The sequence below is a fragment of the Grus americana genome, chromosome 1, assembly GCF_028858705.1.
Source record: "Grus americana isolate bGruAme1 chromosome 1, bGruAme1.mat, whole genome shotgun sequence".
Taxonomy (NCBI): Eukaryota; Metazoa; Chordata; class Aves; order Gruiformes; family Gruidae; genus Grus; species Grus americana.
The window spans coordinates 99,618,474-99,639,310 of NC_072852.1; the positions used below are offsets into that span (position 1 = coordinate 99,618,474).

The window sequence follows — 20,837 nt, forward strand, 5'->3', positions numbered from 1 at the left end:
TATGAACTGAGAGTGGCAGTTTTTCAGACTCACTGTTTGGAATAGAATTGTGTTTTCTGTAAAAATCTATAGGGCCTGGTTATGAGGCCCCCAATTACTATTTATTCAAAACATTTAAAAGAAATAAAATCCTCTTTCAGAGGAATACTGTGTGGAACTTCGAGACATTTATTTTATGGCATGACATAACATTTTATGTTAAGTTAATGGTACCAAATGACACCCCAGTTTAGCCCATCCATATAACGCTGTGCTGGGTTTTAAGTGTCTCAGCCATCAAATGCAGGTATAGCAAAAGCCAAGGTTTTTTTTCTGACACGAGCAGATACTTTGTTTCCTCCTTGCCCTCCCTCACATAATTATGTTCTCTGGAAGGAGTATCTTGTCATGCAAAGATACAAAAAAGCCATCTGCTAAATACCACACAAATTATTAATTGCTTCATTTAAATATGTGGCTTTCAATTACGCTTACTAAATCTGACACACTGTAGTGAGGTGAAGTCTGCTGCAAACAATGAGTGAAATTTAATTGCAGTCTCGCGTTGCTAAACTAGATTTGCCTTTGCCATCATTGCAATTGTTAAAGCCAACAAATAAATAACGGTATCTAGTTTGTGCTCTTTCTGAGGCTGAAGAAGTAAATTATATGCAAATGCACTTAGTTACGCTTTCTGAACTGTTATTATTCTGGCTTTGAGGGTCGGTAGGCCACGTAGGCTCCACGAGGTTTGTGGGAACCGTGGTATCGATGAACATTTCACAAGGGGAAGCAGTATTGGGACTGTGGGTTCTCCCCAAAGGTGTTCAGTCTGGTTTTGGCCTCTCAAGTGTACATGCAGCTGATGGAGAAAATGTTCTTCCTCGTTTAATATAAACACTTACTGTGCTTATCTGAAAAAGGATATACTGTTCACTCTCACTAGTACTGCCACTATAAATGTTAAATGCATCCAAAAGATATCTTTTGTAAAACATAGTTTAAAATTAGACAATCTCATTTGCAAATGAGACACTAGCAGTAGCGGGATCTGCTTCCCAGTAAAGCCTGTGTCTGGTAAACTATGCAGAAATATTCAGGCAGAATATGCTCTGTGCATCCAAGTTCAGATTTATCATCAAACAGAGTGTTTGATTAAAGTTCTGCTTGGCAAAGACTGACTCTCCTTTTTGTATATTCCTTCTGCTTATGGCAGCTACAGTGCTGTATCTCTGAAGTTTTGCTTCATCTCCAAGAAAGATAAACTTGGGCTTTTATGTGGTGTTTCACTGATTTGATTACTAGTAACATAAAAAATGACTTACAAAATATGTGCGTAAAAAAAGCTTACCATAAACTAAGATACCATGACATCCTCCATACCATAGTTTTAAACACTTCTTTTCCAAGTTCCATTGCAGATTATTAACAGACAGGGCCATAACTATATTTTCCCTTGCACATATGTATCTGCACAAGAAGGAAATGTTTGCGTTTCATAAAAGCAGCCTGAAGTGAGATCAAAATGAATGTCCAGTCATAGCGTACACAAAAGAACTTATGTTTTACAGACAAGATTATTATGTCTTTGAAATGAAAATAGTTGCCTACGTTCATCTGAACAATGAGATAAGAAGAGCCTGCAAGCTATAATACTAGCCCTTTGTTAGTTCAAAAATAAATAATTTTACGCAAACTTGTTAGCTCCTTAGAATGTCTTCCTGTAAGTTTTCTCCCCTGAATTTACAACAGGAAACTTTTTCAGAGAAGTGTTGGAAAACCATGAGGAGGTCCAATGCTGATTCCCTTTTTATTCTTAATGTGTGATGAAAATGGGCCATGGTAAACGTTTTTATAGTCATTCTTTGAAGACTAGGTCCGGGTCACCCTGTTTGAGGTTTTCATTCTGGATGGTAACTTTTAGGCACAGGCTTAGCTGCCCTTTTTTTTTTTTTTTTCCCCTTCCCCATTCACAATGATTACTTGTGTGCATGATGTTCGGTATTATGTGGAGATTCTGGCAATTTCCCTAACTATGGTGTAAACTTTTCTGTTTCTCTCTCTATCAAAGACTGCCAAGAACAGGGTAGTTATGCCTCCGTAGCACCAAAGCGACCAGTTTCTGATGTCAACCTACTAACTTAGAATAAACCTAACTTTCTGACTCCAGACAGCACTGCAGAGCAAAGACGCTAAACTAGCTCTAGTCACTTGAACGTTTCACGTGAAGGTGAGATGGCTTTGGCAACGACTGTGCCGAGTATTTTCCAGCCTCTGCGCTTGTGCAGCGGCACTCCGGCGTTGTCGGAGTCGGTACCTCGCAAGCTAATGCAAAGCCATAAAACATAGCGGGGATTAGGTAAGATTGCATCCGACGTACGTTAACTCAGTTTCTACTTTCAACCAGGCAAAACTCAATGATTTTAGTGAATTTCAGAGTGTTCAAAGTAAAAGGGCAGCATATGCAATCTCCACCACCTCCAGAATAAAAAAGTTCATTGTTGTGAACCCAAACAACTGAGATTCTCGCAGTTCCCCATGTGCATGGCTGCTGTCCAAGATTTTTACTGAGGCAGTTCCAGCTGCCATTTTTAGGAAGCCAAAAATGCTCTTTTGGTACAGGGTGGCTTTAGTAAAATAAGCAGTACCTCAGGCTCCAAATGCACACTTAAACTTTTTAGACTATGTGCTTACAGTGGGACTGAGACATTTTTATCAGAATTAGCTTTTTACACAGTGTGAAGCGTATCCAAACTTACTAAACTACGAAGTGGTCCATTTCTTATTTCATATTAAAAGTCATTATGTCAGAAATACGTGACTATTAAGCAGAGTGTGGTGGCGAGCGTATCGTCAGTACTGGACACACACCTTGCTCTTCAGCAAAAAGCAGAGCAAACGCGCTCCCTTTCCGGCTACTAAAGCCCGAGACTCCTTGAGGAGCCACTTCAGTGGGGTTTTGCCCAAATGAGGATGGATGCATCAATCTCATAGTTTTTATAGCATAATAGAAAACCAGTTATATTCGCCTGTTTGCAGAGCTGAGACGAGGAGCCCGAGTAGAGTTTCTCTTCAGACTGTTATAAAGGTAAATACTGTCTTGTAAAACGCGAGGCAGTAAAAACTGCGTCCTGCAATAGCTCTGCGGAGCCCTAAAATGTCTAAGTTGGCCTGTTACAACTTCCAGGTCCGTGCAGTAGGCAAATCTGGTTTACGGTTTTTAAGTAACATTTTAATCTTCATTTTCTTATTGTATTACAGACTATGGACAAAATGATGCAAATCCATTTAATGAAATGTCATATACTCAGCATGTCTAGTGTTTGATTTACAGCACAAGGCCGTAGAAGCTCTAATGATTGAGATTTCTTGCTATTTAAAAGATTTTTAACTGATTGAAAATGAATGGCTGTACAAGCATTTGTCAGGCTATAAATGTTCACAAAATATGCCAGTGCTCTCCAGGTGATTTGTAGTAATTTTGTACCGACCGCCTCTTGTTTCTGTTTTTCTTAGGGTGTGGTTTTAATCTGATAATTTCTCTTCCCAAAAGCAGGAACAAGAGACAAGCTACACTATTCTGAGAGCCAAAGGCACCAACGTTACCATCAGCGGCCTCAAACCTGATACCACTTATGTCTTCCAAATTCGAGCCCGAACTGCAGCTGGATACGGGACGAACAGCCGCAAGTTTGAATTTGAAACCAGCCCGGATTGTATGTATTTGTTCAAGTGGTTTAAACTGACATCCTGCCCAGTTTCTGACTGATTTGAATGACTGTTTTCACTCCCTTTCCAGTTTAGTAAATGCGACTCATAACTATTTATGGCGTGTCTTTCAGGGTAGCGTTACTATATAACTTTATGTTTTATCATTAAACTGGAAACATGCTATAAAGAGTCTACCATGAATATCACAGATGGCGTTTCCTTCCGTTCCCTACCCGCCCTCTGCCTTGTGCCAGAATCGATACCTGCCGAGAGAGGAGGTTTGGTAGAAAACTGGATTCACAGCCTCGTGCTGTTCCAAATTTTTGCCCTCAACCCTATGGACTATAAACCCCTGCTCCAAGAGAATTGATGTTATATTGGTCCATTGCTCCTGTGGGTCAGCGTGTAATTCTCCACGTTGCTGCGGAGCGTAGCTGATGTCTCCTGCGTAGCCTTGAGATGAAACTAATATTCAGAGGCGGGCAAGGATGGTTGTTCAGTTGAGTAGCTGGTCAGGAGGTTTGGCTCCCTTCTCCTCTCTGTTTCTGGGTAGCCTTGGGGAAGTTACTTACTGGTCTGACACTTTTCTCTACTGCCTGGGTAATAACATTATTTAACTGATGACCTTATTGATGTTCTTCGCAAGTTCTGTGTCAGAAAGACTCTTAAGAGAGCTCATCATTTTAAATGTTACTTTCTCATCACTCGGTCCTATATGGTAAATCAGACCTTTTACGTGCTAGAAGCTGAAAGTGGCTTAATGCATCAAAAAGTCGGCTTTTGTTTAGGTACCCAGTTAGCGATGTAGACTAATGCTGCATAATCTAAGACTGTTTGCTTTTTGAAAGGTAGGACTTTCACAGAAGACTCATATCTGCTGTTCAGAGTTATAACACAACTAAGGGCTATAATTCTGATACACTCTCCTGGGGCTTATTCATGTACTCATGATAAGGCTTGAGAACCCATAGTGTAAGAAGTGCTCTGCTAAAAGCAGCAAAGTTTTAACCAAGAGTAGTAGTATAAGCCAAATGGTCTTGTGCTTGGCATCCATGTATTTTTGAGATATGTATTTCATCCCCACTTATTCCTCCTCCACCTCAGCTCTTATTCTGAAAACAAATAAGCTTCTTTTTTTTAAAAAAAAAAAAGCTACAAATTGCTGTTACGGTGACATGTAGCTTTGGCATACCGGATGAAACTGGAACTGAAGATAGGACAGACAAGTACAGCAAGGAGAAAAAAAAAATCAGTTGCAGTGATAACAAATTTCATCATTTAGAAGTTAATGAGTTTTCTCTGCAAAGTAATATTAAAAATAATAACATAGCTGACAAAAAACTTGGAAGGTGACAGGAGACAGTAGCGCACATCTCAATAATCAGCGTACAACTTACACAGACGCCAAATCACATAATTTGATTCTTATTGCCAAGTTATCATAACTACGCAAGGACAGTTATAGATCTGTAATAGGCACAGGCTTCTTCCCAAGGGGGATGGGGTGACTTCAAGCAGTGATGTAGGCAAACTGTCCAATTCGTGGGGAGCAGAGGGCTAGCTTTCCGCTCAGTTTGGACAACTAACTAGAAGCATAGTGCTGAGGAGCCTAATTCTGCTGTGCTTAGTGGAGTTCGATAGGCGTCTGCTGAGGATGGTTCATCGTATCCAAAGGCGTCCTGTCATTGTATAGCAGTCTAGCGCGCTGAAGGTCCGTGCTTAGGGACCGCAGGGAAGCATCCAACATAAGGCAGAAAATAGCTCTTCTTTTTCCTATAGGCATTGACTAACTATGGATAGTCCTTCTAACTGCTTCTGTGTGCCCTGGCTTTTCCCAACCTTCACGGAGATACTGTCAAGCTTAACTGGGAAACTTAATTCATTAAAGCACTTTGCATCACATGGAAGTGAGAGTAAGGGTGGTGATTATTGACTGGCTGGGATTTCTTGCCAAGGAAAAATTCCTTACTGGCCATGACAAAATATGTGTATGTCGTGGTATGTATGTTTGTATTTACATGTATGTTTATATATAAGTATCAGTTTATCAGCAGTTACTTAAAATCAGCAAGAGTAAAAATCAGCAGTAGCAGAAATAACTTTGGTAAATTGTGAAAGATGGCCAGAGTCTTTTGTTTTCTTCCCTTGTATTTATTTGTCTGATGAAAAATTACTTAGGAGATTAAATATTTGGCAGGAGATCAAAAACTATATAGTGATGACTTAATCTGTCTGCTCCCTATGTGAGTGCCAGTTGTGATGTAATCAGTGTTTTGTGTCGGGGGGGTTATTTATATATTTTTTTGTGTTAACTTTCCAGCATTCTCCATTTCCAGTGAGAACAGCCAGGTTGTAATGATTGCCATTTCAGCGGCGGTTGCCATTATTCTCCTCACAGTTGTGGTGTACGTCCTGATTGGGAGGTTAGTTTTTCGTCTGGTTTGCACGTTTACTCCCGCTTCCATTTCCCTGAGGGGCCTTGATGAGCACGGCAAATTAGGTGTCGCTGGGCGGTAGCGTGGCTGGTTTGCACTTTCTCCTTTGTCTGCTGCCCAGGAGCTCCGAATACTGCTTCGTGCTCGGTAATGAGCCCACTAACGTTAGCAGCCCCAATCATGAAGCAGTTGTTAAAAAATGCTATAAACACATTCTTAGGCAATTGTAAAATTAAACTGTAGGGGTCAAAAATCAACAAATCCTCTCATTAGCCAATTTCCTCAAATTCCCTGAGAACATAACATGCCTCTATAGGGCACAGAGAATGTAAATATCATTAAACTTTCAAACAGGCATTTAATTGTGGGAGGGAAAACATTTTACTCTGTTTCCACCTGCAGTTAACATATAAAATTCTTTATATTAATTTTTTTCTCTGTTTCTTATAGATTCTGTGGATACAAGAAGTCTAAACATGGCACTGATGAGAAAAGACTACATTTTGGGAATGGTCATTGTAAGTTACTGAAGCCATTTAATGCTTCCAGATATGTTGAATTCATCCCCTAGATAATTGGTATTTTTCAATTTTTAAAAAAAACTCATCATACCTCACTTAAACCAAGGTGAAATTGGGAAGAGAATTATCGCTTCTCTTGTGGGTAAGGAGATTTTCCCCAAACAATTATTCTTTGTTTCAAATTCTTTCATCTGTGTTCAGGTTAGTAATGAGCAAAACATCGCTGTCTTATGTTCAAACAATGCATGTGGTTAGTAATATGATATTGATTCTGCTGTGCATTACTGAAATGCAGAGTTTAACTTCAACTTCCTCATTTTCTGCTGTATAAAGTCTAAGAAATGACTTTTTTTTCCCCAAAGCAAAATATAGAATCAATGAAACCTGTCTTGATGACTGCTGAAGGGACTGTGAAAATTGCTTGCTTGACAAAGTTGACCCACTAATAATTTAGCCTGGAATTATCTAAGCATAGGCTGAAAAGTGATTTGGAGTAGTTTCTTAAATTAAGAATAACTACTAAACAAGTGTCTCAGAAATTAATGGGATTTTTTTAATCCAGCTCTGCTTACAAAAATGTTTTGTTCAAGTCCTCATTCCTCATTTGCAAGAATGAATATGTCTATGCTTTCTTTGGGTCTCATCCAGGACTAAGAGAGCCCCTTCTATTGGCCCTAGAGCCCTTCTAGTGGTGAGGCACTGGAACAGGTTGCCCAGAGAGGTTGTGGATGCCCCCTCCCTGGAAGTGTTCAAGGCCAGGTTGGATGGGGCTTTGGGCAACGTGGTCTAGTGGAGGGTGTCCCTGTCCATGGCAGGGGGGTTGGAACTAGATGAGCTTTGAGGTCCCTTCCAACCCAAACCATTCTATCATTCTATGATTCTGTTCTATGATTCTATGACTTGTTTTTGTATCACAAAAATTGTATATACTTAAGGATGTGAGATTTAGCTCACCCTAAGGAATCTAGGCTACTTTTGAATCGTGTTCAAAGGCCAGACCCGAAGCCTATGTATTTCTGATGTTTGTGTACCTATTTTTAGTAAGGCTAGATGGGACTTTATTCATGGCTACTCTGGGTTGTCTGGCTGTTCCCTGTGCAAGGAACAGCACGGAGCAAGACTCATCCAGGAGATGCTCAGGGGAAGAAGTGTTGATTTTCTGAGCCCAGGCACAGGTCCTGGCTGCCAGGAAGAAGTCGCTCGCTATGGCCCGTGGCTGGACGGGGTGTCGTCCTGCAGCGTTTCAGCTCCTCTGTGATCCTCATTCCTCTCTGCAATGTGCGTAACCCTGCAGCACTTTTCCACAGCAGAGGAGCTGTGGATTGTGAAGACTAGATGATAGTCAAAGCTCCATCCATACCCTCTTTAAAACAGAAATAAATTCATTTTGGAGCAGGAGAAGCTGAGGGGAGAGGAAGGTAATAGTTTAACGTTCCTGATCAGGAGTAGGGGAGGGTTCTTGGTTTTTTTATCACTGCATTTTGGAGTTTTTTCATCCTTAAAGGGCAAAGATAATGCCCTTCATAAACACCAAGACTGGAAATTCCTTTTTTTCCCCCCACACAGAATTCTTGGTGTCTAATGAGCATGCTTTTAATAAGCGGTAGTTTGTCTTTTAAACAGTTTCAGTTCCATATAAACATCCTGCTACACCATGTAAACCATCTCGAACAATATATTTCTATAGCTCAGCATGTTGTAAGGTTAAGGTATGTGGGGTTTTTGCACACAACAGTGGCATTGTACCACCTGCAAGAAAAGAGCTGTTGCTACCATTATCAGATGCCTCCCCACCAAATAGAATTGAATTAACATTTTAATGAGGGATTTACCTGCAGTAGTTGGAAATTAGAACTGCTTCCTAATCCCCATGACAATGGAGGAACGGTTCTCTGGCTGTTCATATTATTATTAAGTTTGGAGCCCCTCCTTGTCTCCAGAGAGCCGTGAGCATGCATATCCACAACACGTGTGCTCCTTCCCCTGCGCTGTCAGGGGATACGCAAGCTGGAACAGTGGGTTTGCTTCGTGCAGCCCAACAACTGCTAACCAACTAGTCTCAAAAAAAAAAAAAAAAAAGAAAAAATCTATACGGTTACATGTGGCCCATAGAATTAATGCTTCATCATCCAAATTTAATGAGGTTATAAAATAAAAGCAGCCAGTAAAAAAAGTGTCACAGACAAATAACAGGTCATAGTTTGCTCTTCGTACTCCCACACAATGGAAAGTTGCAATCGCTATTCTTAAACATGTCAGTGCTGTTAAATTCCTGTGGATTAAATTGCTTTTAATTTGGCTTTAGATATTTATGTACTGTTTTCTGAGTAGTGCCATGCTGATTCACTGTGTAGTGAGAACAGAGACGATCGTGGACCTGGTATTTCTGTTAGAAATTCTTGAAAATTATTTCTTGATTTTGCAGATATTTATCTGTTAGGACTTGTATGTATGTATGTATGTGTGTGGCTGTTGAAACTTTATTCTACTAAATTACAGTTTTTCTCAAAGAATAAGAAAATTGCTGCTATGAACTAAAAAAGGGTAAAGTGACTTCCATGGCTGTCGTAAACTTTCAGCATCCTAAATACAGCAGCTGGTTTATTTCAGACAGTTTATTCTGAATTACTTTAAAAAAGGCTCCAGCCATGAACTGTTCCCTGCAGCCTTATTACAAATCCTATAATATTACTTCAAAGGAGCAAAAATGTTTCACCTCCTCAGATCCTCTCCTTTTGCCTTCTTTGGCTAGGCCCTTTTTATTTTTTTGCTACCCTTAGGGCAATTCATGCTGTTAAAATGAAAATGTAAATTATTATGTTTGCACAGAATGAGCTGTAAAGTAGTACAGCTTAACACATGTGCATGTGTTTATTATCTGTTTTTCATGACAGAACCCAGTTACTATACAGGCTGCCCTTAATTATTGGTGTGAAGGGATTATTCTCCTTGCAGTCACCATCACCTGATCTTGGGAACCTCTGGGGTCAGCATTAAAAATCTGCAGCCAAAAACCCCACAGCGCAGAAGCTTTTAATTGTTGTTATTTTTATTGGGGGTATGAGGGAGCCTGTAATGTACATTCAGCATGGGCGGAAAGGAGCATTTACAAGATTTTTAACCAACAGCAATATACAGCCAATTACTTTTTGTTTTACTTGCAAGTAATTCTGTAATCATCAGGCTCTTGAAGGAAATACAGTTGGCATTTAATGCCGCGCACACGCAGCCCTTGTGTTAAGAGCATGGCTCTTAGTTTGCATTGTTTTCGAGGCAATTAGCTTGAGAATTCAGTTTTATCATTTCTTTGTCAATTCTGAGGCCAATAAATCTCCATAAAATTGATTTTTTTTTTTTTACCTACACTTGGGATTGTTTGACAAAACAATAGTGTGCTCTAACTAATGTTCCAAAGGCATTTTTTCCCCATCTGCATAACCCCAGCAAAAAAGGTTTAACTGTTCTAGCAGTCAACAGATTGATGTGGTAGAATAATGCCAAGCTGGAAAGGGTATTCCTGAGTGGGTTGAGGCCGTGTTTGTAGGAAGAGTTAGTATCTTTTACAAGACCAACTGGTACAGCTGGGAATAGCTAGAATACATGTCCAGGAATGCAGGTTCTGTGTCAGGAGCAGAAAACTTCAAGCTGGATGTGACAGTTATTTCACTTTTTGTTAACAAAACGTGTTTGTGTTCTAAACTGCATACAGAGGCAGGTCCACAAGGTACCGGGTACAAGCACCAGCAGGGCCTTGAGCCAGGGAGGGGGAATGAGACTATGCTTTGCCTTCAGCACCTTTGCTGGAGAGAAAGATTGGGAATGATAGTATGTTCCCCCCACCCCCAGTCCTGCCGGAGGAGGAGATGTGGAGAGCTTGAAACTGCCCTTAAAATCATTCAGTCATTTGAACTAGCTCTTGCCCTGGGCAGACAGAACAGTCCCCGGCCAGGAAACTGTAGAGGGGGACAAAATAACAACATGGATGTTGGGGTAACTCAACGCTAGAACCAGACTTTAGCATTAAGAATAACTGGTTGCCATCCTTGTATGAACTAATGGAGGGACTGAGAGAGAGGTGCAGTTGTTCATGTATAATTTTCTTTTCTTATGCATCTTGGAGGGCTTGGAAATGAAAAGCTTGAGTTAATGTGCTCTCCTTAATATATGCTTAAGAACTTTTCAAGGTTGACTGTAGCATCACACATTTGGTTCCTTGCCTCTTTGTTGTTACCTGGCAAGGGACAGTGGGATCAAGTGCACCCTCAGCAAGTTTGCTGACAACACCAAGCTGTGTGGTGTGGTCGACACACTGGAGGGAAGGGATGCCATCCAGAGGGACCTTGACAGGCTTGAGAGGTGGGCCTGTGAGAACCTCATGAAGTTCAACAAGGCCAAGTGCAAGGTCCTACACGTGGGTTGGGGCAATCCCAAGCACAACTACAGGCTGGGCAGAGAATGGATTGAGAGCAGCCCTGAGGAGAAGGACTTGGGGGTGTTGGTGGACGGGAAGCTCAACATGAGCCGGCAGTGTGCACTTGCAGCCCAGAAAGCCAACTGTATTGTGGGCTGCATCAAAAGAAGTGTGACCAGCAGATTGAGAGAGGTGATTCTCCCCCTCTACTCCGCTCTTGTGAGACCCCACCTGGAGTACTGCATCCAGCTCTGGGGTGCCCAGTAGAAACAGACATCAACCTGTTGGAGTGAGTCCAGAGCAGGGCCATGAAGATGATCAGAGGGCTGGAGCACCTGTTCTGTGAAGACAGGCTGAGAGAGTTTGGGGTTGTTCAGCCTGGAGAAGAGAAGGCTCCAGGGAGATCTAATTGCGGCTTTCCAGTACCTGAAGGGGCCTACAGGAAAGCTGGAGAGGGACTGTTTATCAGGGAGTGCAGTGACAGGACAAGGGGTAATGGGTTTAAGCTGAAGGAGGGTCGATTTAGATTAGATGTTAGAAAGAAATTCTTTACCGTGAGGGTGGTGAGGCACTGGAACAGGTTGCCCAGAGAGGTTGTGGATGCCCCCTCCCTGGAAGTGTTCAGGGCCAGGTTGGATGGGGCTTTGGGCAACGTGGTCTAGTGGAGGGTGTCCCTGCCCATGGCAGGGGGGTTGGAACTAGATGGTCTTTGTGAGGTCCCTTCTAACCCAAATTATTCCATGATTCTATAATATGAATATAAGGCATAACAGAGCAAGCTGGGAGGGGCAGATAGTATTTTAATATTTGAAAAGCAGTTAAATATGGCGAGTGCAGATATATTTAAAATCATTTTTCAGACATGTGCAAAAACTACATTTGTGTCTCTGCTTTCACTCTATGTTAAGAATCCCGGAGACCCATCAAAAGCAGTTTGATTTGAAGAAGTAGTATACCTTTTTCTTCTATTGATTTGATTTCTGTTGTCTCATGGGCTTTCTTTAGAAGGATTAATTAAGTCTAAGTAACGTTTTCTCTCTGAATTTGTTTTTACACAGTAAAGCTCCCAGGCCTGAGAACTTACGTAGATCCGCATACGTATGAGGATCCCAATCAAGCTGTGCATGAATTTGCCAAGGAACTAGATGCTTCTAACATATCCATTGATAAAGTAGTTGGAGCAGGTAATGACCATCAGATATATTGGTAGCTTTTTGCTGTACATACTGTTTTACATCTTTGGGTTTATACTTGTGACTGGAAAGAAAATGTTCTAAAGTCTTCAAATTAGTAGGTCATATTTACAGCTGACTTTGGTGCATATGAAAAGTTAAGGACACACAGTGCTATTTTTTTCCCCAAAGAAAGCAGATAGCAAGACAGTTTTTCAAAGGACAACCATCAGCCCGCACTTGGACGCAGCACTATTAGGAGTGAAAATAGAGTTCAACCTCGCTTCTATGTTTCTTTAAAATCTGTCAGCATAGAAAATACTATCAACTGTGAAGAAGTTTTCTCTTTTTCCTTTAAAAGGACTCTCGACTATTACACCTTGAGTGAAACCACAAACTCATTTCATACTAGTCACCACGCATCCATCAGGCTGCAATGACCTTTGGTCATCGGATTGATTTTGGTCACTGCTTTGGATTTGAATTATCGATTTAGGAGGAGAGGGTTGTCTGTCTGATAACTGATTGTCTGAGCCATACAGACACCATAGATTGTTGGGTTTACAGAAAACAAACTGTCGAAATGAACAGATTTTGTAGCAGAGGAGTCAGATTACAGAAAATCTTGCCACACTGAATTGTCCGTGTTGCAATGCAGCGTGTAGTCCCTGGCTCCTTGAAGTGAAGTGGCGGATTGTCTCGTTGAGTCAGAGGATCAGAGGGTTAGCTTCCCTGCTAAATTAAAGCATTTGTGAGAAGCACTATTGATTTTTAATCCATTGAAAATTACTGATTCTTTTATTATTGATTTTTTGGTTCTGTCTAAATTTACTCTTTGAATTGAAATCACGAGATGTGAGAGAGACAGACTCCTAGTGCACAGCAAAAGTTTTTCATTTGGACAAAAACGTAGAACCAAGCTGCTGTACTCAGTGCATCTCCTGAACCATCCGGTAAAAAGAAACAGTATTCATCCTCTCTTACTGCAGCTACTCAACTGCTTGTATGAACTTAGGTAATCTTCTGCAAAGGTATAATTTTTGATCCTTGCTGGTTTTAATTTTGCCCCACAAGAGTGCACTGTTCTCCATCATCGTCAGTAAAGGCAGCAAAGCTCTGCTTGTTGTACATTATAGAGAATTAATATGGGGATAGGGAAGGGGGTCACTGAAAAGCGAAGTCCAAGATCAGTATGTTTCCTTATAAGACTTTCAGGAGCCTTTGTTCAAAAATGTAAGCTTTCTAAACTTAGGCTTTATGAAGTATATGAATCTAGAAAACAAATTCATAAGAATCAGTGATATGTCATAGTTTATAGCTCGTTGTTTTGACCTATTTTTAATCAGAATGCACATGAGAATGAGAGGTAAACCAAAATTTGCCAAATATGGCCTCTGAAGGTGGAGGAAAAGTTTTCTGAGAGGCTTCAAAAAAGGGATATGTCCTAAAAGAGTCAGGTGGTTTAAAAATAAGTCCCTTTTGCTCCACTGCAATGAAACTGCAGGGTCCTGCAGGTCCTCTACATTGAAGCTTGGAATCGAGATACAATAAAGCCATTTGTCGGAGACCATGACTCAGATTCATGTAGCCTAAAGTACATATGGCATTACAGTTAGCATTTCCTATTAGCAGTTGCTGGAGATGCCGACAGGAAGAGCCAGACAGGGAAGAACAGATGAAAATCAGGCTCTAGAGGGCTGGGAGCTTCTAAAATGCATTCGTAGCATCACTTTACACTGCCGTCACGTTCAGCACCTGGTAGCTTATGCATTGAGAGTGAGTGCCTCCGAGGCTGCTTCTGCAAGAACACTTCTTTCCTCCTCAAAAGCCAAAAGGCATTTCCTGTCTTCTTCTTGAGTCAATGACTTATTTGAGTGAATGACTTGGTCTTTTCCTGCCCTTCTCCTTTACAAATGCAAGTGTGAATGAAATTATAAAAAGACAGTGATGTGAGAAGAAGGGATTCATTTAACTGCATTGAAGTGTGACGTAAGTAATGAGACCTTCAAGTCAGGCAAGTAATCTTGATATTCTGAGGTAGTTTTCCAAGTAGTTTTTCACAGCTTTAGCCAGAAGTCTCTGAGAATAGAGGGCAGCTTACATAGCTTTGAAAACATACTCAAATGCAATAAGGAAATATTCTTGTCCAGAAGAACCTCAAGAAAAACACAAGGGATTTTATTGGGAGGCTAGGCATACGAAAATTGAGGTCAGGAGCCACTTTTTCAGATTTTTCTTTACAGTAATTCTTTCTTTTAAAACAACTAATTTGTTTTTACGGATCCAGTTCAGCAAACCACTTAAGAAGTCTGAGTCCAATTGAATAGCAAGGGAATGCTACAGAAGGTCCTTTCTTGATTTGGGATAGATTAAGCATGTGCTTTGCTGAACATGAAAGCAAGCATTTGCTTGTCTTTCAAAGTCTAAACATACTTGCAGCATAAAATTTTGTTGATCAAAGTATTTCTAAAATTTAGGGGCTACCTGTCTGTGAACGTACTGTGAAGGTTTGCAGCGTCTCAGTGAGGGCTCGTAGACTGTTGCTGAGGTTCACAAGGTTTATGAAATACTCAACTTAGCTGCCTCTCCAGCTCCGAGGGAGCAGTACAATCATGATTTAAAACACAGCAAAGTTAAGGCAGTAGCCAATTTCACAGAGTCATCTTTTACTTGTCCCCTGGGTCTAAATGTACAGCAAATGCCATTCACTGGTGCACTAAGTACCCTATTTAAAAAGAAATTAAGATCTCCTGAAGAGAGATCTTTATATCATGAATAGCCCTCCTCATAATATCTATTTGCTTGCCATATATAAATAACCATATCAGTCTGCAGGGCAGGTTCTACAATGTTTATGTGTGTAGCATAATTAAAAATAAACATTTCAGAAAGGCTTTACATGAAAAGCCATCAATCTCATCTCTTAAAATCAATGCCAGGTTTTCCGCCTTCCAACTGGAACACAAGCCCTTATTCCTCCTAAACAGTATCTGATGAGATCCAGTCCATTTCTTTCTGGGACCACATAATAATGATTTGCAGGAAAAAGTTGTAGTGTAACTGCATGTCACTATGGGTTTTGACCGGATAGACATATGTAGCGTCCTTACAGCCCTGTGTATGAAAGAGCCAAAGGTTAACATAGTTGGGCTGCCCAGTGAGCTTTTTCCAGCGAAATCGTTTTCCAAGAAAGTAAACCCATTTTATATTCACAGACAAAAGTAAGCTCCGTTGCTGTGAAGGGTCCAACTTTTAGTCTCGTGCAGCATCCACTGGCATCGAGGCACTTGTGGAATCTGATTAATCACCCAAGTTCTAAATTGTGCAGCCTTGGCTAAATGGGACTGTGTTGATGGACATTAGCCATAACTTTTTCCTTCCCAAAAATTCAAACAGATATCAGATATATGATTCTGGTCCAGAAATGAAGGATTGATTGCTGGACTGCTTGCTGAAATCATAGCTATAGTCTCTGTTGACAGTAACTGAACAATAGTTTTGAGAGGTTATCTTGTTACAGCTTTTTGGACCGTTAAAATGTAGAGAAAAGCAAACACGAAGCTGGACATTACAAGATTTATTTCAAGCACTTCTTTCCCTTCCTTCTGTTTTCAAGATGTGCTCTGGTCTTCCTCTTTGTGGTGTTCTGACAGTATCGAGCTGGGCTTGGTATTTGAACCGAAGCAGTGTTTGTTCTTGGTAAAGTGTACTAGTCATTTTGGCTTGCAGAGGTTGAATATTTTTAATTAAGTCTGAACAGAACTCAACATCCATTAGTTACTAGTAATAGGTTTTACAATTAATTTTCTGAGCTGCTGCCTGTCTTGACAGCCGGAAATATAAATAATGTTAGAAATAATGGATCTAATGTAAGTGCTATTTTAGTAGTATATATGTATATAAAGATGTACCCTATTTTTCTTTTTTTTTTTTTTTTTTTGTTATTACATTAATAGCACAGTACCATACCTACAGGATGAAGTAGCTGAGCAGTTGGTGATAAGATATGGTGACATTCGCTGCTGTGTTGTTGACTCAAATCTAGCCTGGGTTAGCAACAGAAAAAGGTCATTGTCCTATGACATATTTGTTCAGGGTTTGGGTTTTTTTTTGTTTTGGGTTTTGTGGTTTTTTTGTTAAATTGGCTGTCTAACAGGGAAACCTTAGAAAATAAAGCTGAAAAGTGACCTCAAGAGGTCATTAAGTCCATACCCTTGCCCAAAACAGAACTTGTTAGGTACCAATACTTGACAGATGCTTATTCTTTACCATCTCCAAGATCAAAGAGTTTATAGCCTCCTTAAAAAAATCTTTTGTACTGTCCAAGTGTCCTTACTGTTAGAATTGTTTTGCTGATCTAACGGACCTTTATTGTGCTTTGTGACTATTATTTGGTTTGCCTTTTGTCTATAGAAAAAGGAGTTGGTGTCCATCTTATTTATAACCATAATTTTGATAAGTCAAAACTATTGTCCTGTCTCTTTCTACTCATTCCTTGTTGTGTGTAAATAACATGAATTCCTTGAGCTTTGAACATGAACACCCTGACTTTTAAGATTCTGGTCATCGTTATCACTCCCTTTATCATTCCTGAATTGCAGTGCCACAAATGGAACATGGACTCTAATGCCAGCCATACTGGTGGCAAGGTGATGAAAGAATACATTCAATTTACAGATAAATGGGCTGAATGTAACATCTAAAATGTATCCCATTTGGTATCACGTCTGAAGTCAATGGTGAAGGGCTGTCACTCTATCATACATTTGTGAGCATTAAATCTATGAAGAGCAACATGATTTAAATTTGCCGATTAAAAATATCTTATTTCTGCAGGGTTTGGTCATTTTTAGTTTTCATGGATGTTGCTTAATGTAAACAATCAGCTACAAATGTAAAGAAAGAATCATTGTGGGCAAATGAGCTCCAAGAGCCTTTGCTCTTTAAAGGCATAGTAATGCTATTGCATTTAGGATTATTACACATTAAGTTGGGAAAAGCTCATGTGTAAGCAGCATAATCACCCTTTCCATGATGTTTCACTCACGGATAAAACAAAAAATTCCCAGTTTGCATAAAAATGGTCCCAGCTAGATTTAGATTTATAGGGTTTGTTTGTTTCCAAGTCAAACTTCCTATACAGGCCAACAACACCTTCCAGTTTCTTGAAAGAAAAAAAAAAAAAAAAAAACCACAACAAAACAAAACACCTGTCTTTTCTTCCCTGTTCAGTAAAGTGTTTTCCTTGTCTTTAAATATGAATAATCACGTAGGGCAATTCTTGCCATCATATTTCTCGCATATTTTATCTAGTCTGTTTTTATTGTATTTTCATTATTTTAATTAAAATAAGGAGACAAAAAGTTGCTACTGTAATTTTAACCGGGATGTTTTGATGTGCAGTTTATTAAATCATATGAAATCTAAGATGGAGGGTTGGATAATTGGGAATCAAAAGTCAAATGTTTTTTTAAGATACTGAAACTTCCTTATATGCTCTATGTAATCATTAGTTAAATACAGAAATTTTCAAGTGATATGTTTTCTTCCAGCAATTTGTCAACATATTTAACACTTGCTCATTTGAACGCTAAGATAATTTTCCCTGTGTACTCTTCCTGGATGTTACATAGCAAAGGATAAGCCAGGTTTTCTAAAAGCAAACGTGCAGCGATATCTGCCATTTTCTATTTAGGGATCTCACGCTGTGTACAGTGGGCACAATATTCATGGTGGACTGTCAGGTTCTGTAGTCTCATAGTGACAGTATATATTTGCATGATTAAAGCCATCTGAATAGTGATAGAACAAAGATAATCTGTGCGGATTTCTCTTTTCTTTGCAGCTGTGTAGATAAATTCTTTTGTTATGATGTATCTTGCTACATTAATTGAAATAAGTAAAATGATTGGGAACGTGGTAGAAATGAAGAGTATAATGTTCACAAGGGTGCTTGACTATTCTGATACTTCTGCATTAATCAGTTAGCCCTCCTACTATTGTCTCAAAGTGCATCAACTGAAACAAAAAGGGAATTTTCTGGTGACATTTATGCATTCCTGTGCTCTGCAGTCATCTGGAGATGCAGTGTAAATAAGTGACATTGTACAGTTTGACAGCTGGAGAACCCAAGCATGGAAATGTTAAGTAGTTGTCTGAATGCCTCCTTTGGAGCTCCGGTCTGTGGCCCTCCGGTAAACATCACGCTTCAGGGACGCTTCCTGAACGCTACGTCTTCTTTCTTAAATCCCCATGAAATAACTACATTTCATCTTTTGTCACTTTTCCACTTTTTTAGGGGAATTTGGAGAAGTGTGCAGTGGGCGCCTAAAGCTGCCTTCTAAAAAGGAAATTTCAGTGGCTATCAAAACCCTGAAAGTTGGCTATACAGAAAAACAGCGGAGGGACTTCCTGGGAGAAGCAAGCATCATGGGACAGTTTGACCACCCTAATATCATTCGACTAGAGGGAGTCGTCACTAAAAGTAAGATATGACATGGGCATCTGTTTTGCATGGGAAGCGTAGCTGGAGGTCCCTTCCACCCTAAGTTATTTTGTGATTCTCTGATCTTTTAAGGAAGAGCAAAAGCAAATAAAAAACTCAATCATCCACGTTTATGTTCTGCAGACCCCTCCAGAAATGTTTATGTTATAACCACGTTAATATGTACCAAATATCCTTCAAAAGGTATAACAGCGGAAACACATAGCTTGACTTTTGCAGTGTATGTTGTATTTCCTCAAAAACAAGAGGAAAAATTACCCATGCCCGAGCACCAGCTAAACCCACGCTGATGGATCCAGTGGAGAGCGGTGTCGGAGGCAATTGCCCGCAGGGCAGCTGCAGGACCTTCACCGTCTTGCTGCTCTCCGGCTGCCGAGAACTTAAAAGCAGTACCCAGGGTTAATGAGATGGGAAAATAATGGGAAATAAAAATTATCTGCTTGAAAAAATAGAACATGGAGAAAAAGGGGCATTTCTGAAGAACAGTGCAGCACTGGAATAATCCGGCAGGTTAAATGAACTCCAGAGCTACAAATTGCTACAGAGTGGCCAAGAGGCTCTTGCTGATAATCTGTTAGGAGTCATGGAGTCTGCTGTCCTAAGGTTTCCTAATTGCACTGAAGCACTATGTTCTGCTTTCAACTAAATCATTACGTTTTCTCATTAGCACAAATTAATGAACAGCCTACCTGGCTATGGCAACTGATACTGGTGTATTAAAAAATAATTCCAAACTTTTTCTTACATGGTTTTCATGCAGGGAAAATATTCCATGTGATAATCAGCATGTACTAGTATGAGGCATTTTAAAGATCCTGATCCTCTAGAATTTATACCTCTTTGTAAAAAAATTTCAAAAAAAAAAAAATCTTGGGGCTTTAAACTGTCAGTAGTAAAATTGATTTTATTTCTTTGATAATATTTATATTTTTATTAATAGACATTTTCTAAATCTGCCTTTGGATGTTTTTGCTATGGGTTTGTTTTGGGTTTTTTAAAGCATGTTTTTGTCTATGTTTATGATAACAAATCACTTTCTCATTTTGAGACAAAAACATAACTGAAAACTCCATCCACACTCAGTACCTTCCTGGAAAAGTAACATATTTAAGAACCCTCTCCAGCTCCACTTTTGTTAAGATAAGAGCGTGTTGTAGCAGGCATTCCTGAATGGTGGTGTCGGTCTTGGAGCTCCTACCCAGCTTTCCCAAGGTCGCCACGGTTGCCTCCTCAAAGCCACTCGGATCCTGCGTGCTCTTCTCCTTTGAGAAGATTTGGTCAGAATGAGGGATTTGGTGCCTCATTTAGGCAAGTTCTGGCTCTCGTCACTTGTGCTGCTGATTGTCCTCTACCTTGAGGTGGAAAGACAGAAATAATAGTAGAGAAGAGAGGTTGCATGAAGTATGAAATCTGGCTTGTTGTGCGAGAGGTACATTCAGGGACTTTCTAAATTTCCATTGTAGCATAAGGTGACAAACTTAACAATCAAAGTCCTGCAGTAGTTATTAGGTGAGAGATTAATAAGATTTTATACAAGTTATTCCTAAAAAGAAATTCAGGAATGCTCTGAGATTTTTCAGGGGAGTGGAAAAAATGGGTAGGATGTTTCCTAGTTCATCCTAGAGGACTCTGCCAGCAAAGCAGCTCCTTGCCATTTCAGTGAACTGCTTGGAATGTGCTGAGGGCATCTCCAGATTAACTGGGTCGAAATCTACCAAAAACTTTGTTGTTAAGTAGATGGTTTTATTGGTTTTAAGGAATCTTGTTTTTAAAATTGCGTGACTCAAGGTTTCACATAGGCATGAAAGAATTCCATAGCTTACTGCAACAAATCATATGAAATAAAAAAACCCACAAGAATGTGTCTAAAAATAACTGGTGAAAGATATGTAAAACCCTGTATGTTATGAAGAGACATAATTACAGTAATAATGCTTTCTCTAGGTGGGACTCATGAAAGTCTATTTTCCTGATTTAAATAACAAAGAAATTATTCTTCAGCTTAGGTCTCACAATCCCATTAGGAAAGGACTGGCAGATCTGTCTGTGTAAACCCAAGTTATCTCCTGCTTTTCAATGACACACACTCTGTACAGTCAGAAT

At 39.9% G+C, this 20,837-nt stretch overlaps 1 protein-coding gene across 3 annotated transcripts in view; it reads left to right on the top strand.

Moving 5' to 3' along the window:
- The window catches only part of EPHA3 (EPH receptor A3), a 235,338-nt gene that overhangs the window by 176,993 nt on the left and 37,508 nt on the right, over positions 1 to 20,837 (top strand). For 2 of the 3 annotated variants that reach the window (XM_054846606.1, XM_054846622.1), the window contains exons 7-11: positions 3,533 to 3,695; positions 6,011 to 6,113; positions 6,576 to 6,643; positions 12,116 to 12,241; positions 18,528 to 18,713. In XM_054846606.1, the coding sequence (XP_054702581.1) occupies positions 3,533 to 3,695; positions 6,011 to 6,113; positions 6,576 to 6,643; positions 12,116 to 12,241; positions 18,528 to 18,713 (646 nt within the window). The remainder of the gene's footprint in view (positions 1 to 3,532; positions 3,696 to 6,010; positions 6,114 to 6,575; positions 6,644 to 12,115; positions 12,242 to 18,527; positions 18,714 to 20,837) is intronic. The other variant, XM_054846615.1, reaches the window with a different exon arrangement.